This window comes from Gorilla gorilla, chromosome 1 (assembly GCF_029281585.2).
Source record: "Gorilla gorilla gorilla isolate KB3781 chromosome 1, NHGRI_mGorGor1-v2.1_pri, whole genome shotgun sequence".
Lineage (NCBI taxonomy): Eukaryota > Metazoa > Chordata > Mammalia > Primates > Hominidae > Gorilla > Gorilla gorilla.
This window is the reverse complement of record NC_073224.2, coordinates 45,975,913-46,002,533: the sequence shown is the minus strand read 5'-3', so window position 1 is coordinate 46,002,533 and position 26,621 is coordinate 45,975,913. Positions and strand designations below refer to the sequence as shown.

At 42.9% G+C, this 26,621-nt stretch overlaps 1 protein-coding gene across 2 annotated transcripts in view; it reads right to left on the bottom strand.

Moving 5' to 3' along the window:
* The window catches only part of KCNH1 (potassium voltage-gated channel subfamily H member 1), a 467,169-nt gene that overhangs the window by 102,887 nt on the left and 337,661 nt on the right, over positions 1-26,621 (bottom strand). For both annotated transcript variants that reach the window (XM_019030269.4, XM_019030273.4), the window contains exons 8-9: positions 24,046-24,245; positions 17,578-17,830 (exon numbers count right to left, since the gene is read on the bottom strand). In XM_019030269.4, coding sequence (XP_018885814.1) covers positions 17,578-17,830; positions 24,046-24,245 — 453 coding nt within the window. The remainder of the gene's footprint in view (positions 1-17,577; positions 17,831-24,045; positions 24,246-26,621) is intronic.

Below are 26,621 nucleotides of genomic sequence, written 5' to 3'. Positions count from 1 at the left end.
AGTAAGGAAAGGCAGCCTAATTAAAACTCCAGGCAAACATCTCAGTAATAGTTAATCCTCCTCCTCTTCCCCCCAATTATATGCAGCTGTCTTTACTGAACCTCCACTTCTGCAGTGGACATAAACATCCCTATGGGGTACCAATGTAGGACTGAAGAACATCCACAAAACATAGGTAGGAAGTGGGACACAGGGCTGAGGTGGCACAGGGCCAGGGAGGGGCACAGCACAGAAGAAAACTAAGCCCCTGCAGGCAATTTGGTTTAATGAAGGGCAAAGGCTAGAACAGCCAGCCACTTGAGAAAGCTGAAGGTGGGTGGGTAGGGTGAAATGGGATTACCAGGGTGAATTCAAGAGATGCTGGAACTCTGGGACCCTGGAAGGATCAATAGCCTTCCTGAGGTTGAAGAGTGGCAGGGAAGCAATTCTGATCTGAACCCTACAACTAAGTCTGGAACCCTCCAGAGAAGGTGCTGTTTATTCAAAGACAGGCTCTGAGTGAGCTTGGCAGGTCTGGGAGATCAGAAAAAAAGGAAATTTCTGGCTGCTTCCCTTCACTATTTCCTATTATATGCTCTTTTAAGGACTATCTCACAGTGTTATAATGTACTCCACAAAATATAATTCTAATGTTAAACTTACTACCTGCTGTTGAGATCATTATTTCTAGACCCAAACCAATTTAAAAAAAATTCATTCAGTCATTCATGCAACTTTTGCCAGGCACTGTTCTAGGGGCTGAGGTGTAACAGTGGAACAGCAGATGCAGTGGTGGAAGGAGATGCAGGTGACTATAATGTGTTAGGGGCTATAACAAGGGAGAGTCCAGGAGGGGTATCCAGCTCAAGTTCAAGGGATAAGGGAAGTCTTCCAAGATTAATGTCTGAGCTGCAACCTGAAGGATGAGTTCAAGTTAAGCAGCATAAAGCTGAAGCATGGAGATGATTCCAGGCAGAGGGATCAGCATGAGCAAAGGCCTTGAGACACAAAGATCTGCCTCTTTAGCAAAACTGAAAAGCCATGGCCGGGCGCGGTGGCTCACGCCTGTAATCCCAGCACTTTGGGAGGCCAAGGCGGGCAGATCACGAGGTCAGGAGGTAGAGACCATCCTGGCTAACACGGTGAAACCCCGTCTCTACTAAAAATACAAAAAATTAGCCGGGCGTGGTGGCAGGTGCCTGTAGTCCCAGCTACTTTGGAGGCTGAGGCAGGAGAATGGCGTGAACCTGGGAGATGGAGCTTGCAGTGAGCCGAGATCGCACCACTGCACTCCAGCCTGGATGACAGAGCGAGACTCCGTTTCAAACAAACAAACAAACAAAACTGAAAAGCCATGTAAGCCTCTGAACCACCCCTTATTTTGAATTATCTGTTCCTTCATTCACCTGTAGAAATGAGAGTTATATTTTGTAATCCTTGGAGGAAAGTGCCTGGTTTCCTCATTTGGCAGCAAACTCACCTCAGCACCTTCCACACTCTGTACACTGAGAGTGAGAAACATCAGCTTGTTGAGTGAGTAGCTGTTTAAAGGTTTAGATCCACTACTCTGTTGGCGGCTTCTCTGGGAGGCTGAGAGAGGTGCCAGAAACACCAAGTACAGTAAGGGTTGCCCTCCTCCCCCTACCCCACTGCCTTTATTCCTCTTCCCTAGGGTATCAGGAAGTCCTTTGTCCTCATGCCATTTCAGGACAAGAGGGGTTTCTTCATTCACTTCATCAGGATGATGAAATGCAGCTGCAGAGTCCTGCCATAGCTGAGGGAGGCTCCGAGGAAGGGGCATCCTCTCTCCTGGCTCTAGAAAAAAACTCCTTATAAGACAGATAAAGGGAACTGGATTAATCTTTCCAGGCAAGCCCTAAGCAGAATGTGTGCATACTTACTGAACTAGATCGTTCAGGGGGACAATGACAAGGGCTCAGTTCTCAGACCACCTGGATTATACCACCTATGTGAAATCCAGGCCCTCTCTTCAGTTCGTAAAGCCATGACTAAGACAAAAAGAGAATATGCCCAAATCTCCTCCTCCCCAGTACTGCCCTCAACACGTTTTCCAAGAACTTGATCATCTATTCTTTCAGTATGAGTTTTGGGGCTAGACAAGCTGGCTGCAAGCCCAGGTTCAACCCATCGAGGGCTTGTGGTGGCCACTGCTGGACTTCTCCTCCTACTCCCTGCCCTCCAGTCACACTGGGAGTCTTGGAGTCCCTTTAAGCTTGGCTCCTGTCTCACATCAGGGCTTTCCAGGCACTGCCCCAGACACTTCACCCTACTCCTTGGCCTGGATGACTCCTGCTCATCCTTCAAAATATGCCCAAACCTCCTCTCTGATCCCTTGAGCAGAGTAGCTCCCTATTATTTATGTCCTCTTCATTCTGTTTCCCCCTGGAAACACCCATCGTAATTGGAGCTGCTGCATACCCAGCACTGTCTCCGGTACGTGGCAGGCACTCAATGGTTGTTGAATGTATATATATAAATGAACACCACTGCACATCTTACTAAATCTCTCCCAGCCTCAGTTTACTCAACTATAAAATGTGGCTAATCATACCAACCTGCTATGGTCTGAATATTTGTGTCCCCACCCCCTCAAATTTATATGCTAAAACCCTAACTCCCAGTACAGTGGTATTTGGAGGTGAGATCTCTAGATGATAACTGGGTCATGAAGATGGAACCTTTATAATTAAGATTAGTGCCCTGGCCGGGCACAGTGGCTCACACCTGTAATCCCAGCACTTTGGGAGGCCGAGGTGGGCAGAGCACTTGAGGTCAGGAGTTTGAGACCAGCCTGGCCAATGTGGTGAAATCCCACCTCTACTAAAAATGCAAAAATTAGCCGGGTGTGGTGGCGAGCACTTGTAATCGCAGCTACTCAGGAGGCTGAGGCAGGAGAATTGCTTAGACCCAGGAGGCAAAGGTTGCAGTAAGCTGAGATTGTGCCATTGCATTCTGTTCTGGGCAACAACAGTGAAACTCAGTCTCAAAAAAAAAAAAAAAAAAAAAAAAAAAGAAAGAAAGAAAGAAAGAAAAAAAGATTAGTGCCCTTATAAAAGAAAGCCAAGAGAGTTTCCTCCCCATGTGAGGACACAGTAAGAAGGCACCATCTTTGAATCAGAAAGTGAACCCTCACAGGACACCAAATCTGCTGGCACCTTGATCTTGGACTTCCCAGCATCCAGAACTGTGAGGAATAAATTTCTGTTGTTTATAAGCTACGCAGTCTATGGTATTTTGTTATGGCAGCTGGAATAGACTAAGACACCATCTCATTGGGCTGCTGTGAAGTTTACATGAATGAATGTCAACAGATAACTTAGCACCACGCTTAGAACATAGTAGGGGTTCAATAAATAGTAGCCACCATAAAAGAAGAATCTTCCCAACAGCACTGTGAAGCAAATTCCACAGGGATTCTCAGCCTCATTTTAAAGAGAGAAAAGTGAGTTCTGAAGAGGTTAAATGATTGCCTGTGACTGCCTCGTGGTCTCCATGCTGGCAAAGGAAACGCAAGATTCCCAGGGTGTCATCCTCTGCATTCCCTCCCTCAAGCAGCCCTCCTCTTCAATCAACATTCAATGACACCTGCCTTGGGTGGGCATAATGCTAGGTAATGGAAAGAAGGATAAACTGGAGACAAGATTTTGACCTTACCGAGTGATGGCTTAGGTAGGTTTCCAGCTGTTTCCCCCAAATCAATTCTTTCCTCTTATGGTAATGAACTCATGACTTTTAGCTAGGCATAATGACAACCAGAATAAAGACTAAATTGCAGGTAAGTGTGGCCATCTTTTCAAGTTCTGACTAAGGGGAGGTGTGTAGAAGGGATGTGTGCAATTTCAGATCATTTCCTTGAAGAGAAAGACCATGTTTGCCTTTCCCTATACCTTCTCCCCTTCCTCCTGGCAGGAATAAGGATGTAAGCTAACTTGGACCAGGAGGCCAAGGGCAACAACCTATTTAGGGTGAGGTATCACACTAGGAGGAGGCTGGGTGCCTAAGACCACAAGGTTGCCACACCAGCCCTCTTACACCTGGACTGCTATGTAAGAGGAGAATAAGCTTCCATCTTGTCTAAGCTTCCTTTCTTTTGGGTTTTTGTTGGAGCAGCTGAACCTGCAACCTAGCCAATTCAGGAGTCCATGGTCCAATGGGTCAGTACAATATGTTGACCTCTGTGATAGAGGTATATACAAAGGTGCTTTTTTCACCTGCTCTAAGAAAAAGCATGAGCTTCCATGTGTCTAATGGACTGAAGAGTAAAATGATGATGAAGACTCTGGCAGCACATTCAGAGCAAAAGCTCCAGCAACTTCAACTGAAACCTTTGTAATATCACTCACTTTCCAGCCCAGCCCTGACTGTGGACCAGAAAGCAAGGATTAGTGAGGATAGTGAGGATAGTGTGCCAGGTTCAGGTGCCCAGCACCCATTCTGTGCCTCACCCCAATGGTGCTGAAGTCCAGCCTTTCAAGTTGATTTTGAACACTTAATAACTCTCCCACATGGGAGAAGAGTAGGTAAACAAAGTTTTGACATCTTATAAATGTTGCCATCTCTTATCTGTAGTAAAGGTACAAAGCTCTGCTTTTTATCCTTACTGCAAAAAATAAATGCTGCTGGCAGTATGTGACCTTGTTTTATCTGCTACAGTTTACAGATGTTAGAACATACATCAAAGACAGACAGACACAGTGGAAATCTCATCAACTTGTTTTCGCATGTAAGTAGTGAAAATACACTAGCAGGAATAAAGCCTTAGCTCTAAGGTCTTATCTGATTGTGTTGGGGTGTCAAGTGCTTAACCGACATGTTTTTTTTTTGGATTTCTTACGCCAACAAAGAAAGGAAGCAATGGAGGTGCTGAGGGGGCCTTGGCTGCAGGGACAGGTCTGTATTTCACTCTACTTCTCTAAAGGGCATCTATGCCTAGAAAAGTTTTGTCTCATTCTAGGTTTTGTGGGAGATCTCAGAGACATTCAAGAAACATTTGTTTCTGTTTTTGTTTTTTGATGTTGGTACAAAGGAGTGCAATGGTTATGCTCTTCTGCATACCATCTCTATATTAGAGATGGGACACTGGAGTATGTCAGCCACAAATCTGGTCAATGAAACACACCCAAGAACCTGTAAGATTATACGCCAGGTTCCATGGGAAGTGCACTTGACTTTCTCTCCCAAGCAGTGAGTAGACTGAAAGTTTCCAAAGGTGGGGTTTTGTGTTACCATCTCTCTCCACGCAATTCAGCCCAGTTCAACAACCTGGCCTTACCTATTATGGATCAGGCAGAATTCCAGTGATTCAGGGGGATAAAACAGAAGGCTATGAGATCATCTCTATCTTCAAAGAGATGATACAGAGATGATGCTTACAATATAAGGAGACAAAACTTCCATATGTGTATAACAGTGAAGTATAAAACAACAGTAACAAATACCAAGATATGGGAGAGGCAAGGCTAGGCAGGACTATTGAGATTTCATAGAGAAGATGAGAATGGAGCTGGCCTTTATATGGTGAGGTGAGATAATTAAGATATACATGAAATAGACAATTTTTCCAAAAGGCAGGAAAAAAAGTTGGATGGTTGGGAAAGAAGACACCTGGTTGAGCTGGGTTCACTTTCCTTTATCAACTAAACTTCTTGGTAGTCTTATTTACATTATCTCTGCTCTCTTACTCTTTTTTTTTTTTTTTTTTTTTTGAGATAGAGTCTAGCTCTGTCACCCAGGCTGGAGTGCAGTGGTGCAATCTTGGCTCACCGCAACCTCCGCCTCCTGGGTTCAAGCGGTTCTCCTACCCAGTAGCTGGGATAACAGGCACCTGCCACCACACCTGGGTAATTTTCGTATATTTAGTAGAGACAGGGTGTTTCACTGTGTTGACCAAGCTGGTCTCAAACTCCTGATCTTGTGATCTGCCCGCCTCAGCTTGCATTCCTACTCTTAAGGAGAACTACTTTGTCCCCATTCCTGATATGTCTCTCCATGGTAAGGTGGTTCCAGCTGCATCATGTTCTGAATCTTCACCTGACTGCTAGGTTTGCAGGGAGAACAAACTCATGTGATGACCAGCCCTTTGCTCTCTCCTCGGGAATGAACTGCCTGTAGGAAGGATGTTCTTTCTGTCCTCCTCTGCCATAAGAGTTATGGAGCAGACTCACATAGGAAGAGGGTTGTGCTGGTCATCATCACAAGGTGGGTCTAATTGTGGGTCTCAATATTAGGAAGCCTTCTTGGATGCAAATATAAAGCACATTCTCTAACATTAGGTTTATCTGGAAAATAAAAGGTGATGCCTTGACCTGTACCCGTCATACTTATTTTCTCTCTTGGTTCAGAACTCTTGGGGGAATCTATGCAATTTATTAAGCAACCCTGAACCCAATACCCATCCCTCTTCATTTCTCAGGCTACTTTAATCTTGCTCCTCACCCCCATACTCCACTAATGCTACTCTCGCCATAGTCAATAACTCCTTTGCTGATAAATCTAAAAGACACTTTGTAGTTCTCAATGAATCACACCTCTTTGATTCTAGCACACACTTACGGTGTTTAGCATTTTTATCTCTGAAATCAGAATGTGCCAGTTTACCTGGGAGCACGGATTCTTAATGGGCCATAAAATATTAGTGTGTTTTACAATCCATGACATTGTCTATTTCGTGAACTATAGTTCTGTAACACTTGAAAATGACCATTTGTCATATTCCCTCACGACCCCTCCCCCACCACACACCTTGACTTCTGTTATATCCCTCTCTCCTGGTCTCTCCTCCTTTTCTGGAAATCCATCTCGGGCTCCTATAAATTGGTATTCCTTAGGGCTGTGTTCTAGACTTTGTTGCTTCTTTCTCTCCCTCGTCTCCCTGGGTGTTCTCAGCCTCTCCCCTGGCTTCAATTGCCACCTAGACCATGATGTTCCCTAGATTTTCACCTCAAGCCTTGATCTTTCTTCTGAGTCCAGAATCTCCCACTGGCTACTTTCACTCAGCTCAAACCCACAGATCTACAAATGGAACTGGTCCTCCTTCCTGGGAAACCTGCCCATCCTCCAGTGTTGCCCATCCCAGTGAAGTCATCCAAGTCATTCCAGGCTTTTTTCTCTTGCTCATCTTCATATCCAAAATAGATGGCCAAGCTCTGATAATTTCATACATAAAATACCTCTTGGATCTATTTTTCTTCATTTCCACAGCCATTTAAGTCAGGTTAGGCTACTGTCATCTCTCAGCATGCTCCCTGCCTTTTATCTCGGCTTTTTCTACTCCATTCTCCACACAGCTGCCAGGATGATTTTTCTAAACACAAATGAGATTCTGTCATTCTTCTGCTTTAAAATCCTCACTGGCTCTCCATTACCCTCAGTCGAAATTGCCTAACAAGTCTCAAGGCCTTGCTCACCTGTTCTACCCTCTTGAGAATGCTATGCTCCAGGTATTTGGAACTACTTTTTTTTTTTTTCCCCAGATGTGTCTCCAAAACCTTTGCAGATGCTTCTCCCTATTCCTGGAACACTTACTCTCTAATCTCCCTTTGCAACCCCCCACAGCCACTGCTGTCCCTGGTGGAATTCAGCTCAGACATCAGCTCTCTCAGGAAGCCATCCTTGACTTCTCATAGCCGCTGGATTAGATACCTGTCATATAAGTTCCCACAGCATCCTGTTCTTAGTCCTATTACAGCTCTTGGCTCTATGTTATAAAATGCATATTTACTTGGCTGTTTCCTGGCTGAGAAGGTTAGCTTTATGAGAGGTGTATCTGTTTGGCCCACTGTTTGTATTTCCAACCTCTAGCACTGTACCTGATGCATTTCACATCAATGAAAGCATGCGTTTGAGCAGAACAATGTAAGTTAGTCCAGGATATGAAAGACTTAGAATGTCTTAGGCTGGATGACTTTGAGGAGAAGATAGGTCCCCAGTCCAAGTGCAAGAACCTGGGTATCCTTAGGCAGCTACAATGTCGACCTCACTCAAGAAGAAGGAATTTGCTGACCTGCTCAGAAACACTCCTGTAATTCACTATAATTCAGTTTAATGATAAGCTGAAAATTTACAGACTAATTTAAAAAGAATTAAAGATAATGCATGTTAGAAATTACTCTGTGACATAAATCTGTCCCTAAAAGTATTAAAACTTCACCCAAATATGGGTCATCAGCCTTCCTTGTGGGGACTATGCTGATCATGAGAAAACAAGGCTGGCATCTCTGTCTGAATGGGGACTCAGCCATAAATGGTTAAGTTAAAGCAATGGTTTGGAAACTTCATGACAATTCTCCTTCTGTTCTTCATTACTGCAATTAGATAAAATTAAATTAGCCAAATCTCTCCACCAAGCAAACAGAACACAAATCTTCCACTGAAAGCAGGTGATAATTTTCCAAGATTGCTATGGATGAGAACATTGTTTTTTCCTCCTTCTGATTATTTATAAAAGAATATAAGTGCGTTACAGAAAATAACTGAAATATGTTGAAAAATAGACAATAAAAATTACAAATAAGTCTACTGTCCAGAAAACTTCAGTTAATATTTTGGTATACTTTCCATCTTTCTTTTACTCATATATGCATTTTGATCTAGTTAAGGTTACTCTATATATAGCTATATATTCTGCTTTTATCCCACTTAAAGTTATATTTGAAACATTTTGCATGCCAGTAAAACTTCTTCATATCATTATCATAACAACTGCCTTAATTTACCATAATTTATGATTCAACCAATCCCTCTGTCTAGACACTATAAAGTTATGAAAATTTCCTTTAGAAAGATCAATAAACTTTCCTAGCTGCCAGTGTCTTCGGGGACTGTAAACCAATTTTTAAAATTACTTAAGCAAACACAGAATTAGGAAAGAGAACTGGTCTCCGCCTCCACCCTCTCTCAATCAGGTAATGTGTGCATTACCTGATACAAGTGGTTTTGCATTTCTGAAACTCTAGATTATTCATATTATAGCTTCTTTCTAAAAGTGCGGACTTAGTTTAATTGCTTCAGATGGAACAGCTGTATGAGTATTAATGCTTGGTTGGAGTGTTTAGGGTGACACTTACACATAGCCTCCTCCCTCTGTGCTAAGCATGAGCAAACAACATTCTTATATGGCAAGTGGCAGCAATATTTACCTAGCAACTTCAAGTCCCTGGAGCAATGTGGAGCAATGCACCACAGTGATGGCAGTGCAGTGGGGTACCCCCTCCTCTCCATACTCAGCTTACAAGAATCTTGGGAAGCATCTCTGTGAAGCATTTAGCTTCTCCAAACCTCTAAAATAATGAGGGTTTATATAAAGTTATTGTTGTTTTTGTTGTTGCTTTAGATCTTTGTCAGATAAGCCATTCTGTCTTCATTGCCTGGCCATCCTCCTTTCCAAGAATGCTTAGAGGGAGGGGTTGGGTACTAGATGCAAAAGTAAATGCCACTTTTTTTCTGATCGAATTGGTAAATAACAAAAATAATGCTGTCAAGACATCTATATGAAAAATAATATCATTCTTCTAAATTATATCCTAATAACCAACAAATGTGAAATTTGAAATAATGTTGACTCAATACCCCTTTGAAAATTAAAACAACATTTTTTCGACATTTAGAAAGTAGCATATACTCTTAAAGACAACTTGAAAGACAAATATTTAAAAAAATTAAAATATCCTAAAGCCTCAAAAACAAGACATGCACTATAACATGTTGGTGAAAACACTTATGGGCTTTTATCTATGAATGAATGTTTCTCCCTCACATAACTGAGATCATATTGCATTTTAAAAATTGTATTTTACTTACTTTGCTTATCATAAGAATTTCTAGTATCGTTTAAAATTTCTTGTGAGTATTGTGAATGGCTATACTCCCATTTCTTTCTCTTTTTAGAGACAGGGTCTTCCTATGTTGCCTAGGCTGGAGTGCAGTAGCTATTCACAGGTGTGATCACGGTGCACTACAGCCTCAAAGTCCTAGGCTCAAGTGATCCTCAGCCTTCTGAGGCCTCAGCCTCCTGAGTAGCTGGGGCCATGGGCAGAAGCCACCACACCTGGCTTTCCCAATTCTTTTCAAATGCTCTGAAATACTTGGTCATTTAGAAAACTATTCCTATGTTCTATCTGTGTCTTTTTAAATATACATTTCATATTTCTTCCTCTAAATCCTAAATTCCTGTCTTGAGCCCTGGTTTCTTTTCCTGATTCCAGACCCACAGGGTCCAAGTCCCTGCTGGACTCTCCACTTGGATACCCTATTGGCCATTAAATGCAACAAAGTAACAAGTCAAAATGAAGCTCACCGTTATCTTTCTCACCACCAGTTCCTCCTGACTTGATCTTCTACCACTGATGCCTCCATTTCCCCACTCATTAGAATCCCTCTCTTGCTTCCCTGTCTTTGCTCCCCACATCCTGCTTACAACCTTACAGACTCTGCTTCATGATGTTTTATCCACCTTTCCCTCCCAACTACAGTTGGCAGATTTAGCAAATAAAAATACAAGATACCCAGTTAAAATAGAATTTCAGATAAATGAATAATTTCACTCATGAGCATATCCCATGAAACATTTGAGTAAAATTTATACTAGAAACTATGTATTGTTTATGTGACATTCAAATTAAACTGGGCATGTGGTATTGTATTTGGCATCCCTACTCCTTTCTCCATTTTTACTGCCTGCATCTTAACACTCCTTACTCCTACTATAAGCCATAGTTACCTACCAGCCTCCTGGTCTCTCCGTTCAATCCATTAATCTTTACAAATCACAGCTGTAATAGTGCCATGCTTTACTCACCACCTTCAGTGGTTTCCACTGCTGAGTTCCTCATGCTGACCTTTAAACTCATCCATAGACTAGCCTTGATATGCCTCCCAAGCCCCATATCCCACTGCTGTCCCGCAGGGCTCTCAGCTACAGCTCAAGTAGCTGTCTTGTGGTTATGAAACACCCCCGACACTTTCCTTCCCTGCGCCTCAGCTCACATCATCTTTTCCATTTAGAATGCCCTACCTCAACTATCCAAACCTTGACTCCATCCTCACAGAGCTACTACTGTAGGCCTCTTATACAGATCACTGGGAAGTTGATCCTACCATGTGGTGTGTCAAAAAAGTGAAGAACTGATCATTTCTTGCGGTTTAGGTTAATGTAATAAAAGGTCTCCTACTCAGTGCATCCCTGCCTTAGTTGCTTCCTCATGTTCATCATCTCACCCCATTCCACAAAAAACATCAAGCGGTGACTGCCTAAAGCAATGTTTCTCAAAGTGCAGTCCTCCAACCATATGCGTGGAATCACCTCTGGGGCTAGGGCTATAGATTCAGAACCTGTCGGGAACAACTGGGGCTTGGCATGATGCACAAGTTTCCCAGCTGAGTTTTGTGTCCACTATAGTTGAGAACCACTGGCCTCATGGAAAGGTTGCTCAGTCTACTTTACTCACGCTGGTCCCTGAACATGCCACATGCATTTCCATGTATTCTCTAATACCTCTGGAGGCCCGTGCTATACTTTCCACTTTCAGACTCAGACTATGAAACTCCTACTTGTCCTTCCAAGCCCAGTTCAACTTCTACCTCCTCCATGAACATTTCCCTGCTCACTCCAAGAAGTCTATAGAAAAAGGTACCCATGTTACTTATTGTCACTAGCCATGCATTTGTCTCACCACATGTAACAGAACATTCCTCCAAGACAAGGATTTTCTTTATACCCCCAAAGAGATTAAGACCGTGTTATGCTCTGGTGATTGCTAAATAAATAGATGCTGCAGTAATATCCAAATAAGGTCAATGAACCCAAGGAAGCTAACTAAGCAAAAATGAGAGTACCTTCCAAATTAGGAACTGTGACAAGGAGGTGTCCTTCTAAAAAAAAAATAAATAAATAAAATAAAGAATATTTCATCCATGAACAAGCATTTATGCCTTTATGTACGTATAAGTCCTAACTCAGTAGTGACAGGACTGCAAGTAAGATCCGTGCCATGTGAACTGGGGCCTGCTCATCAATCTTCCCCATGGCTCTTCCCATTTCTTGGCATGTTTGGCCCATCCACAAATCAAGAAGAGAGTTTCCTGTAGTGGAAAGCCATGCCTGGACCTGTTCCAAAAAGACACTGCAAACTGAACAAAATAGACCCATCTTCTTTCCTCCTCCACTTCCTCCTCCTCTGGCCCTGTTGACTTCTCCAGTCATTTCAGAAACTATTCCCTCTCCTCACCTCCTACATCCCAGAGGTTCTCCCTCCCCTGATATCTCTGGACTCTGGCTTTCCTTCTACTTCCTTATTCAGGGGCTCACCATTTTTCCTGAGCCTCTCTGCTAGTCTCCATGCCTCTGTATTTGTGGAACCCAAATCTTCCTGTCAACCCCCTTTCTAAAACTCTCTCTGGGTCCTTATCCCCACAAGATAGTCTTACTCCGGACTGTGAGGCTCTTCAAAGCCTAACCTCTGCCTTCCTTTCAATTGCATTCCATTCAGAAAATAGCCTCTGGTGCTTTCCATGTGCTAGGTGCCGGAGATAAGAAATCAAAGAGTCTGGGGCTCACAGGAGAGTGGGAAGTAAACACGCAATTGATGCAGTGTGATAGGCTTAATAGAAACAGAGGAGGCCTTTGAAGACTCTTAACCAGCTAGTGGCAACTCCAGTAAGGAGTCAGAGTAGAACCAGGACTAGAGTTAAATCTCTAGCTTCAGGACTCTTCACTGCTTGATGCAGCCTGGCCAAAATACTTCTGTTTGCCCCAAGAAAATTAAAAAAAAAAAAAATCCACAAAACAGGAAAACACAAGATGATCCACAAAGAAAATATAAATTGAGTATTAAAATGCAAAACCCATAAACATTACTAAGGGGACACTAAATCACAGTGAAAGGAGATCATATAAATACCGTACTTATAAGATAGAAATGCAGGGAGATACTTAACACAATTATGCACAGCCCTGATGCTAGTCCATGACTCATCTATGTTGGTGAGTCACACAGTAACACAGAATACCAAGATAACTACTTATATGCAGATGCTACTAGTACTACTTGGATAGGGGAAAAATGGTATCTCTACCTTTTAATACTGATATCTATAAAAAATTAAAAGAAATTTACTTTTTAAAATCTAATGAATAAAATGCACATGTGAAAATCTCAAATTTATTTCAAGGAGCCAAGAAACTATATTTGAGAAGCCATTAAGTGATTTCTAAGAGAATTCCAAAAGGATATAAGAAGGATTTCATGCAAAATTAAGGCAGAGAGAACAGTAAAGGGAAAGATCGTAAGAGATTTCTGATATGTTCTCTGTCCTCAGAGAATATCATCTAGGTTTCTGGGACCACGTTTCAAACTGCAGACTGTGATCAGGTCAGGAAAACAATTTAGTGGGTCATGATGGTCATTTTTTTAATGAAAGAGAACATTATCTAATAGAAAATACCAGGTTGCAACTCACATAGCAAGAGAAGTATCAAAGTCTGTGTATAACTGTGTGTGCACTTGTATATGTATTCATTTGCAATGTAATATACATTTCATATGGCAGGTTCCAGTCACAAAAGTTTGAAAAACACTGTTCTTTAAAATACTTTCCTTAGAAGGACTTTATTTTTAACACAAACTAAACACACTCAGTTATGAGTACTGACCCTTTTCTTCGTTCTTGGCATCTGTGCTAAAATTAAACAGAGAATGTGAGTGGAATATTAGAACTGGAAGAAAGAGGCCAATTAGCAGAATGTAAATGAGTGAACTGATAATAAGAGAACAAAGAGCAAGACAATGAGATGGATGAGCTCTGGCGTTTTTTTCTAAAGGCTGTTGCTTGTGATAACTAAGGATTACTTGCATATTTTCTGTCCTCTTTAAAGCAATGGATATACAGTAGCTGCTCAATAATTGTTCATCCAATGATCCTCTAGAATACCTGCATTCTTTCTATGGCAATGAGAATCATGCAGAGTGATGGCTGTCTTTCCACTGTCAGCCCCCTCCACTTACAGGAGGCTGGACTAATGTTTGGTCCACCGCTATATCCCCACCCCTATGACAGTGCCTGGCAGATAGCAGGTGTTCAACGCATTTTGGTTGGATTGTACTGAAGGGCATCAACAGACAATATAGTTATAATACCCATTTGATGCTTGAACCCCCTTTCAAGAACAAACTGATTTCAGTCCATTGACCAAAAGATATGCTAATTATAGAAAAACAACAAGAACAAAACTCTGAATTTAAGTTTCCAGGGAGCAAACAGCTTAGAATCACTTATGCCTCTTTATCCAGAGCTCAGGTTGATTCAAAGGACTTGTCTCAACCTTTTAGAGAATAAAAGCCCCTTGAAATCTGATAAGTTATTTAGAATATTGAGCTTGGACCTACTTTACAGACTCAATCTGGCTCCTAGAGACAAAGTGGAGAAGCTTTTTCTAGTGTAGACAGCTTGAAGGCAACAACCACTTTGAATCCAAAGCTGCTGAGCTATTTCAGAGATCCTGTCCACATTGCTAACTAGAGCAGGCAGAATGCCCGGGAGGGCCCAAAGTAGAGGCCCTCTAGATTTAGAGACGCAGTCAACAAGGTCAAGTAATTCAACAATAAATCAAGCCCTGGTTTCTTCCTCACAAGAAGCCCAGGATGAAAGGAAATGAGAAGGGGCTAGGAAGCTGTTTGTCTTCCCCATCCCTCTGCAGCTCCATCATGCCTCTATGCCTAAGTCTAGGTGTTCAAACCAACTCCTAGTAATGCAGGTGTGTGTGGTGAGTCATGAAGGGATGCCCTGAGCATGGAAAGGCATATGGTAAGTTATCATTGAGAAGATGAGTGAAAAATGCCCTTATCAAAGGGTTAAGTCAAATTCAAATTTAAAGGATTGTTCACTAGTTAACAGGTGCTCATCTCAGCCAGGCAAACATAAAAACATGGCTATGACCACCAGTAGAAATTCCTCTTTATCAAGGAAACTGATGAGTATTAAAGGTAGTGAAAAATGCTCTTTCATATCAGATATACTAAAGCAATGGTTTTTACCTTCATGAGTCCTATTTATACACAGTTGAATCTCACTTCTCTGTGATAAGGGGGCAAGGAACAGAGTAACTCTGGTCTGCAGGGTTCAGTGGATACCTTGGAATCTAGAACACTTATTTTGGCAAACAGTTTCAGCCTCCATTCCCCACCCAATTTCTTTTTGCTTGTTGTTGTTGTTGTTTGTTTGTTTTTTGAGACAGGGTCTCCTTCTGTCACTCAGGCCTCAGGCTAGAGTGCAGTGATGTGATCAAGTCTCACTGCAACCTCCGCTTCTGATCCTCCCACCTAAGGCCTCCTGAGTAGCTGGGACCACAAGCATATACCACCATGCCCATCTAACTTTTGTATTTTTTGTGGACACAGGGTTTTGCCATGTTGCCCAGGTTGGTCTCAAATTCGTGGACCCAAGAGATCCACCCGTCTCAGCCTCCTGAAGTGCTGGGATTACAGGTATGAGCCACTGCACCCGACCACCCCACCCAATTTCTATCCCACTCTCCCTTTGACCATCTGCCAGTGTATGCTGAAGGAATATAAATCATCCTTGGGTTAACCTAAGCCAAATGTAATCAAGAGAGCCAGTTGGCTTAGGACCAAAAAACAAGAAGGAAGCTACATATTGTGTGCTCCAAAGTCAAGCAGGAACAAAGTTGGGGCTTTTCTTTTTCTTTCTTTCTTTCTATTTTAAAATAATACTATCTATGTCTCTATGTAGTTTGAATCTCAATTCTAACTTCAGAGTAACTTAATCTCCTCCAGCCTCAGTTTTCTAATAAATCATTTGTAAAAGATAAAACACATGTCTACAATCTCTACCAGTACCTGGCAACTTAATGGGCTAGCGTACTACATTAATTATCATCAGAGGCTGGGTGCGGTGGCTCATGCCTGTAATCCCAGCACTTTGAGAGGCCAAGGTGGGCAGATCACGAGGTCAGGAGATTGAGACCATCCTGGCTAACACGGTGAAACCCCATCTCTACTAAACACACACACACACACACACACACACACACACACACACACACACACACACACACACAAATTAGCTGGGCATGGTGGTGGGTGCCTGTAGTCCCAGCTACTCAGGAGGCTGAGGCAGGAGAATGGCGTGAACCTGGGAGGCAGAGCTTGCAGTGAGCCGACAGCATGCCACTGCACTTCAGCCTGGGCAACAGAGCAAGATTCCGTCTCAACAAAAAAAAAATTATCATCAGAACTGCAGTATTACAAAATGGATTGAAGCAGAGGTTTTGGAGTCAGAGGGACTCTGGAATGCTGGTTCCATGGACCTCAACAGCCATGAGGAAATTTCCTTAACCTCTTTGAACTTTAATTGTCTCATCTACAAAATGGGGATAATAAAACCATTTCATAGGGTTACTGTAAGGTTAAAATGAGTATCTGTGTGTCAAATGCTGTTGTGTCAAATGGCACAGAGTAGATGACCATAAATGATAGCTATTATTATGACGATGGCTTGCCCCTTTAAAGATATACCACCAATAAAGAGCTGTTGTCTAGCTAGCTGAGAAAACTAGACACATTTCCTAAAAGCTACTGATGCTCAATGTCCCAGTTACCAAAACGTTCCCCTGCATCCCTGCTCCTCCTCCCACATTCTGTATTACTGTGGATGGTGTACCAGCTTCCCTGTTATCCATGTGAGAAAACCTATAGTCCTCGTTGACTCCTCCTTCCCCGCCACAGAAAATCTGTCACTGGGTTGCAGTGATTCTACTTCTTGAATATCTCAACTCCATCTGCTTCTCTCCATCTGCTTGCCACAGTATTAGTTCAGGCCACCATCAACTTGCCTCTAGATAACATGCCTTCCACCTGATCTCCTTACCCCAGCCTTCCCCACTCAATCCACTCCCCAGGCTGCAACTACTGTCATCTTTCTAAAGTACAAATCTCATCATGCCTCTCCCCTGCTTTCAGCTCTTCATTGGATCCCCCAAATAAAATCCCAGTCACCTAATGTGGCTTCCAGAGCCTGCCATGATCTGCCTAGTGCTTCACTCCCTCCCTAGTCTGATATCCTACCATATCCCCTCTTGTATTCCAGCCACACTAAATAATTTGTAGTTCCCCAAATGAGTCATGAATTTCTCCCTCTAAAAGGATTTGACACATGCTATCCCCTCTTTTTAGGATACTTCATCCCTTCTCTTCTCCATGCTAACTCATTCTCAATTTTTAAGTTTTAGCATAGGTACAGGAAGCCTTCCTACTTGAATACTGGGTTAGATGTGCCTCCCACTGTACTGCAAATGTCTGATTATTTGTTCATCTCCTACACTAGACTGGGAGCCCCTTGAGGATAAAACCCATTTTTCTTATTGAAATACTCCAGATATCAAACAGTGACTGGCTTTGTGCCAAACAGGCTCTCGCTGTTTGTTTGTTGGATAGATAAGTGAATATTAGCAATTGGCCATGCCCTATGAAGCAATCTCTAACTGAAGGTGGCAGTGGCATTGAGCTGCCCAGTAGCTAAGCCAACCCCAGATACCTTTGCCCATCCAGCAAAGCCAACACCTACCTAGGATGGCCACCACCTCATCATCTTGGATCACCTCCAGGGAGCCAGAAACCACAAAGCAGAGGCTGTCAACACTCTCTCCTGCATGGTAGATGAGGTCCCCTGGGGCACAGTGCACCGTCTGGAACTCCATGGCCAGTGCCCGGAGGCAGCCATCACTGGCCAGCCGGAAGGCCGGGTGCTCCTTGAACACCTTGCGGTTCAGGTGCACGCAGATGTCGGCTCTCATGTCCTTGGGGCAGATCTGCAGGACCTAGCCAGGTACAGAAAAAAACAGTGTGAGGGTCCTCACTGTGGCCTTCAGCCCACATCCTTCAGCACTCTAGGGGGAGGAGCAACATCCACTACGCCAGACTGCACTCTTCTAACCAAAGTCCCTGCGCTTATGGAGCTTATATTCTTATAGATGAGACAGATAGCTTCTAAAAAAAAAATCTGTGCTGAATGTTCAGGACAGGGGTCTGAGAGTCAGCACTGGAAGTAAGTGGGACCCCTGTAGATCAGTGGTCAGAGAAGGCTTCTCTGGGAAGGTGACTTTTTTTTTTTTTTTTTTTTTTTTAAGACAGAGTCTTGCTCTGTCTCCCAGGCTGGAGTGCAGTGGCATGATCTCGGCTCACTGCAAGCTCTGCCTCCCAGGTTCACGCCATTCTCCTGCCTCAGCCTCCCGAGTAGCTGGGACTACAGGCGCCCGCCACCACACCCGGCTAATTTTTTGTATTTTTAGTAGAGATGGGGTTTCATCGTGTTAGCCAGGATGGTCTCGATCTCCTGACCTCGTGATCCGCCTGCCTCGGCCTCCCAAAGTGCTGGGATTACAGGCGTGAGCCACCGCAACCGGCCGGGAAGGTGACTTTTAAGCTGACTCCTGCATAAGTGCGAGAGTGAGCCATGTGAAAGAAGAACATTCCAGCAAGATAGTAAACACAAAGGCCCTAAGAGAACTTCAGCAATAGCCAAAAGGAGTGAGGGCAAAGGGGCAGGAGATGAGGATCAGAGACAACACCAAGTATGAGAGACTTTTAGGTGTAATAAGCCTTGGGTTTTATTCCAAGTATGATAGAGAAATACTGGAGGATTTTTGAGCAGGAGAATGTCATGACCTGACTTACATCTGAAGAAGATCACTGAAGCTACAGAGCGATGTTAGAGAGTGCTGACTATAGGGTGTCAAGAGTCTAGTCAAGGAATCTAGTTAGGTCCCTCCTACAGCTGTCCAGGTGAGAGGTGAGGGAAACTTTGACTGGGATGCTGGCAGGAGAGCCAGGGGGAAGCAGTTAAATTTAGAAAATATTTTTAATGTAGAACTGACATGATCTACTGATGGACTGAATATAGGGTGTTATTTAAAGACAGATATAAAGTAACATTTACTAAGCACTTGCTGAGTGGCAGGCATTGCTAAGCACTTTAGAATCATTCATTCATTTAATACTTATCAAACACATTATGGTACGTCAGGCATCATCCTAGGCTCTGAGGATGAAGCAGCAAAAAATAAAAATAAAAAAAGACAAAAATCCCTGTCCTCATATGAGTTACCATCTAATGGGGGGAGACAAATAGTAAGCAAAATAAATAAAATTTAGTGGTAAGTGCTTAAAGAAAACAATAAAAAAAAGGAAAGAAGGACAGGCAAAGTTGAACAGGTTGTGATTTTACATTTTAAACTGTTACGTGCATTTGCTAATTTAATCCTCCCACAAACTGTATGATATAAGTGCTATTATTATATCATTTTACAGATGAGAAAACTGAGACACAAAGAAGATAAATAACTCGCCAAAAATTGCCAGGATATGGCACAGCTGGGGTTTCAAACTAGGTAGCTTGACATTAGAGCCTGGTTTAGATCCCAACCAATTCCTATACTAGGCAGCTGTCCCCCCAAAAAGGCTTGTAATTTTATTATCAACATCTCAGCAGCATCTTGGAATTCAAGCAAAAGGAAAACTGTAGGAGGCTATGCAGATCTCATCTTCTGAAAAGATTAAAAATTTACAGGTTTTCCTAGAGGGAGAAATATTTCTCTGGACTAAATGTTTGCAATAAAACATTGCATGGCCCCTTACATAGCAAGCATTAAGTATGGACACCTTCAAGCAAACTTTTCCAGAGAAATCAGAAGTGTTTCCAAAATAATCCATTCTGCCATCCTAGCTTATGAGCAAAGCTAGGGGCATAAAATCAAACATGTTCAGTGATGACGTTTTCCTTGAAGTTCTGGGTACTTTCCCACCTCTGCTTCTCTGCCTTAGCACAAGCCATTTGCCACTATATCTGCTGCTTATCCCCAGATTTGGAAGACTTTCAGCCTCCTTCAAAGTCCAGCTCAAATCTCACCTCACCACTGATGGCTTCACTTATATCCCCACCCCCTCAGGTGCCCCTGTGCTCTCCTTGGAGGTACAGCAGTAGAAAGGGGTCAAAGAGATGAAATCCCAGCTCCTTCCCCTCCAGGTGACACTTTTCATTTCTCCTATTAAATGCAGACTGTTAACATTGACTTGTGAGAATTAAATGAAATTATATCTACCAGTACACAGCCTGGGACAAAGCCTGGCCCCAGTAGGGGATTCAGTAAGTACAGATGCCCTTGCTCTGTGTGCCTCTGCATTCTTGATCTGGGGTTGCAGGATGCCCATCAAGCGAGCATGCCCTGTGGGAGTACAGACACAGGACAGACCAAGGCAGAGAGGAAAATTCAGAACGCCAATGCTTGGGCAGAACGCTTGCTAAGGACTTACTTCCACAAGGCTCATTAAAAACAAGACTCCTGCAGAAATGCAGATTTAATTTAGGTCCTCTGCTCTCCAAGCAGATCACTAGGTAATGAGGAGCACTCACACGCCATGTCAAAACTGTGCCCAGTAGTCTGGAACCAAGATTTATTCTCCAGGTGAGTTCACCTTTAAATATGTCATTTGCCCTGAGCTAGACTTTACTCTTCCCCTGGAAGAGGCTGCTAGTGAATGAGGCCTTGGCATGGAGACAATGTTTTATTCATAGGCACTGTTCCCAGAGCCAGTGGAGAGTACAGTGTGAGCAGGTGAGGAAACCTAGAGAGGAGAAATTGCAGACTGTCACAGCCATTAGTCATTTCCATCGTTCTTTCCATCTATTGGCTCCACACTGAGGTGGGTGGGGTGTCTGGAACTCCTCTCTCTGAGTGCAGTGGGGAGGTCTCAACTCTGAGATCCCACAGCCGGCTCCCCACCCCACCCCGGCCACCTTTCCTACTGCTAGATTTTGAGAAGAGACCATCCTTGCTCTTCCTTGAAGCTCTCAAAGGCCAAAGGGAGATGTCAACGTGGAATCTCCTCCAAGCTAGGCAGGACAAGAGTCCTGAGTAAGAGAAGAGGCGTTAGGATCAGGTAGAACTGGATTCAAGTCCCAGTGTCAGCACTCACTAGATGCGTGAATGTGCAGCAATACTTAGCTCCTCTCCCCATGTCTTCATTTTTTTGAAATTGCATATAGAATTCTTCTGAGGATTCCATGAGCTGTTGTGTGGAATGTCCTGGCATAATGCCTGACACATACAAGTGTTCAATGCCTGTGAGCTCTCATTTTTGATATTGTCATCACAGCAGCAGTAGCAATTTCAGGGAGGCTTTGAAGTCCAGAAGGTCATAGCCAAAAGGGCTTTAGAGGTCACCTAGTCTTAAAGTTCATGTTTCCATGTGCTACAGACATAAAAACAGGCTTGGAGAGAGAAAAGTGATGTGCTTGTCAAAGTCACCAGCTAATAGCTGGTAAAACTGGGGTATCCCAGCACTACCACCCACATGCCCTGGCTCCCTGGTTATCGCTGACCATTCTGACCTAGATTGGAGGGGAGGGGCAGATGGGGAGAGGTATAGGATGACAGGACTGGTTCTCTCCCCAGCAGTAGCCTGCCACAAGCTCCTGCCCAGAGGAGCAGCCAGCCCACTCTGGGCTCCAGAGTGAGTAGCCACAGTTGGGTCCATGGCTATTGCCTCTTCCATCTGGACCAGCACCTGGTGCAAATCCCAAAGCCCTCCAGGAAAGTGAGGGCAGATCTGCAGGACAGATCTACAGGGAGAGGAAGAGAGGGCAAATGCTGACGGTGCTGTCTCCCATGGGCAGCCGCCCAGCCAGCCCTACAGTGAGGGTGGGGAAGGGCTTCTTTCCAGACAACCAGACTTACAAAGGCATCCTGGTGCCTGGGAAAAGGAGCCCTAGGGCAGAGAGATCAAAGTTCCTTTCTGCTCCATCAGCTGCCAGGAACCCACAGAACCTACAGGCATTGTTGAGAGAACACAGCAGAAACAACAGGCGTAGCTGGGGCAGGTGGTTGGCAAAAGCAGCGACTAAGTTCAGCTCCAGCCGATACCCTGCCCATCCAAGAAATTAGAATGACTCTGTTTGGACTCATACTCCTTCTCTCTAGTACATGTTTTAAAATTTTTTAAGTAATAGTAGGAAAAGCACAGGCTTTGAAGTCAGACAAAATGGTGTTCAAATCCTGGCTTTGCCATTCTTTACACTGTGACCAGGGGCAGTTAGTAAAATGAATTGGGCCTCTTGTGCTTACCCCCTTCAAGAAGGATAACAGGGTTGCTGTGGAGGCTAAATGAGACACTAGTGCAAGACCAGGCATGTAGAAGAAGCACAACAAATATCTGTTCTTAATGCATGTTCAAGAAATGGTAGCTGAGGTTGTAGTAGTGGTGTTATGGTTATCACGGCAAATAGCAAAACCAAAGTAATGTTCAAGTTGAGGATTAAATTCAGTTCAATTTTTCCTTTTAAACTGTCAACTCTCAACTGACAATTCTAATGAAGGAAGACTAGGAACATAAGTAGCTGATCCCAAAGCCAGTTGAATTTGGTTTGCAATGTGTCATTATGTATTTTTGCAATCATGTTATCTTTCTGTTTTCCTCATTCTAACAGTCAAAAGAATCAGTATGCCTTGAGTACTTACGGACTGGAGAGAAAAAAGACTTGATAAAGACTGAGAAGCAGAGAGTGAATCTCACTGAGAATGGATTTAATCTCAATGGATCTGAGATTAAATCTTTTTTATAGAAAATATGCAAAGAAAATTCATAAGTAAATAATAGGAAGTCCACTGTATGTTTTCTCTATTATTTCCAGTACCACCAAATTTTCATTAGTCTATTGAAATGCATCTAGAATAATACAACTCTTAGAGAATAATAGGAATTTATCACCCTCTCCATTTTACAGGTAGGAAAACAAATAACTAGAGAGATACCTAATTGATGTTCTGGTCAAGTCAACTGATGATTAAGGCACAAACTCTTGATCACTGTTTCCTGGACTTGTCTGATAAATAGGGTTGCCTGGGCACTTGCTAAAAATGCATGGCACGTGTATACCTGTGTAACAAACCTGCATGTTCTGCACATGTACCCCAGAACTTAAATTAAAACAAAAAAAAAGAGTAACTCCTTAAAAAAACAATGCTCCCTCACTTCCCCTAAATTCTCATTCCATAGATCTGGTGAAGGCCGGGATAGTTTTTAAGGGCACTTATTAAAAATGCTCCCTCACCTCCCCCAAGTTCTCATTTCACAGATCTGGGATGGAGGCTGGGATTGTTTTTTAGTAATGACATCATGGGATTCTTTCTTTGAGACAGTCTCACTCTGTCGCCCAGGCTAGAGTGCAGTGGCGTTATCTTGGCTTACTGTAGCCTCTGCCTCCTGGATTCAAGCGATTCCCTTGCCTCAGCCTCCTGAGTAGTTGGAACTACAGGCTCATGCCACCATACCCAGCTAATTTTTTGTATTTTTAGTAGAGATGGGGTTTCCCCATGTTGCCAGGCTGGTCTCAAACTCCTGACCTCAAGTGATCCACCCGCCTCGGCCTCCCAAAGTGCTGGGATTACAGGCATGAGCCGCTGCATCTGGCCTGACATCATGGGATTCTTATTAGGGTCAAGATGAGGGTGAGCTGAGTGAGGCAACCAGCCTTGGGCACACAAATTAAGGGAATGCTAAAAAAGTCAGTAATCGAGATAAATCATGGTTTAATGCTAAGGTTAATGCAAAAAAATCCATGATGAACAAAATATCAAAAGTTTGAATAAAGACAAGATCAGTAACAGTGCTGTGCTATCTTCAAGTCTGGGTAAAAAGAAAATTTACAATACTGATCTCCCTTCTCTAGTCATGGCTCTGATTCTTATCATCATCCAAGTTTGGGAAATTCTACCCTGGACAGTTAGACTTCCAGCTCCTCTCTTCTCCAGGAAATACACCCTGCCTTTCTAATTTCTTAATGATTTTTTAATGTTGGTCTTTGAGTAAGGCTAATCTAGAAGCAAACAAGACCTCTGGAGGTAGGACCTGGAATCCCAAAGTACTCAAGTGAATTCTGAGCACAGCCAGGTTTGAGATCCACTGTCCTAGGCAAGCCTCAACCCTTCTAGGGAAACCAAAAGACAAATGGTTTCCCTGAGCTCCTCATCCTCCTTACCTTCTCTGTGTCAATGCCTCTGGACATGGACCAAGTGGACACAATATAATCCATTACTCGCTCACTCAATCCTTTTGGCACCTGGTAGAGCTTCAGGAAGTCCCGAACACTGTTGAGCATCTCATGGTATCTGTTGGTATTGGCATACATCTGTTGGAAAATAGTCGTCACATTCCCGAAGATGGTGGCATAGAGAAGTGCTAGAGGTTAGGAGGAGGAGCAAAAGAAGAAATAACAAGTTAGTGGTCCCTGAGCCAGGGTTCCAGAATGCTCAGCTTGCTCAGAGTAGGCCAATGGCCAGAGCTGTCCCTCCCCAGTGCAGACTGCCCTGACTATTCTCAGGAGACCCTCACACCTGGAGCTTCTGGGGCATGCATGCCAAGAAAGAGCCTCTTACCACCAAGCTACTAGGAGAAACGTGTGGGAGACAGGGCTAGGGTGCATGTGAGCTGGCATGGCTGGGGCCAGAACTAAGACACAGCAGTGGGGGCTAGGCAGTGGGTTGCGGGGGCGGGGTAAGTTGTACTGCTTAATTTTATACTTTCTGTCATAAAAAGTTTGAGCCATGCCTGAGGTCACTAGTCAAATGTGTGCCTATGTGTTCCACACCAGTCAAAATCCAAACCCATCAGTGAATGAGCTTTATCAAGCTCTGCTACGTGCCAAGCACTGTGCTAGCTGCCAAGGACAGGATGGTGAATAAACAGTCAGACCTGGTCCTCACAGAGCAAAAAACGGAGCAGGAATGACAGACCTTGAATAAATAATCACAAATAAATAAATAAATAATAGCAAGTCTGCAGAGGGCAGTGAAGGATGTTATATCGTTGTTTTGCACTTATTGTTAGTGCAACAATCTGCTTCACTGTGATGTGGCTCCTGGGGAAAAACATAGCTTTAATATGGTAAGAATAAAATCAAGTCCCCTTTGAGACATAGCAAGTGTGTACTACATGCTACTACAGCTCCCCCTACATTTGCATTAGGAAGAAGGACCATTATGTTATTACAAAACCCAACCTTCTACCTCTAACTTCCATTGCTCAATGCTGAGCTCAAGAGCCACTGCTTCCAGGAAGTCTTCCTATACACCTTTTGCCCTCCATCTGTCACCACGAGTGTGACCATGATTTACCAGACATATGTCTATAGAACTCATATTACACCATTTTGCAATCACATGCTTCTTTCTTTGCCTGTTCCCTGACAGTGTGAGTTGCTTGAAGGCTGAATCCATCTTTTCCTTGCCATTGTATCCCTAGGATCTAACACTATACCAGTACTTAATAAAAATTTGTCAAATTTCACACATTTTTGCTCTGGCTTTTTAAAAGATGAGTTATTATTGATATATAATAAACTGCACAGGCTTAAAGTATATAATTTGCTATGTTTTGACATATATACACCAATAAAATCATCACCACTGTCAAAATAGTGAACATATCCATCACCACCAAAAGTTGTGTCATGTCTCTTTGTAATCTCTCCCTCCCATCCCCACCTGCTTTCCACCTGCCATCTCCAAAAAACCACTGATCTCTCTTCTGGCAACACAGATTAACCTTCATTTTCTAGAATTTTATATACATGGAATCATACAGTATGTACTCTTTTTAACATCTTTTATTAAGATATAATTCATACACCATAAAATGTATCCATTTAAAGTACAAAATTCAATGGTCTTCAGTATATTTACAGAGTTGTGCAACCATCACCGCAATCTAAGTTTAGAATATATTCCTCCCAAAATAAACCCCATACCCATTAACAATCATTCTCCATTTCCTCCCAAGCCCCTTGCCCTAGGCAACTGCTAACCTACTTTCTATCTCTATTGATTTCCATATAAGTTAAAATCACATAATATGCGGTCTTCCATGACTAGCTTTTCACTTAACATAATGTTTTCCAGCTTCATCCCATGTTGTAGCATGTATCAGTACTTCATTCCTTTTTAATTTGAACACTACTGTATTGTGTAGATATTCCACATTTCATTTATCCATTCATCAGTTCATGGGCATTTGGGTTGTTTCTGCTTTTTGGCTATTACAAACATTAATGTGCAAGTTTTTATGTGAACATATTTTCAATTCTTTTGTGTGTATACCTAGGAGTGAAATTGCTGGGTCATATGGTTACTATGTTTAACATGTTGGAGAAATTGCAGAATTGATTTCCAAAGTAACTGCACTAGTTTACATTCCTGCCAGCAGTCTATAAGAGTTCCAGTGTCTCAATATCCTCATTAACATTTGTTATTGTGTCTTTTTCAATTATCACCTTTCTGGTGAGTATGACTTGCCATCTCATTGTGGTTTTGATTTGAATTTCCATACAGCTAATGATGTTAAGCTTCTTTTCATGTGCTTATTGGTCACTTATATATCTTCTTTGGAGAAATCAAATCTTTGCCCATTTTTCAATTTTTTTTTTATTGTTGAGTTCTAAGAACCCTTTTATATAATCTGGATACAAGTCCCTTCTCAGATAAATGATTTGAAAATACTTTCTCATATCCCATGGGTTGTGGTATCATTTTTGGTGGTATCATTTACAGCACAAAAGGT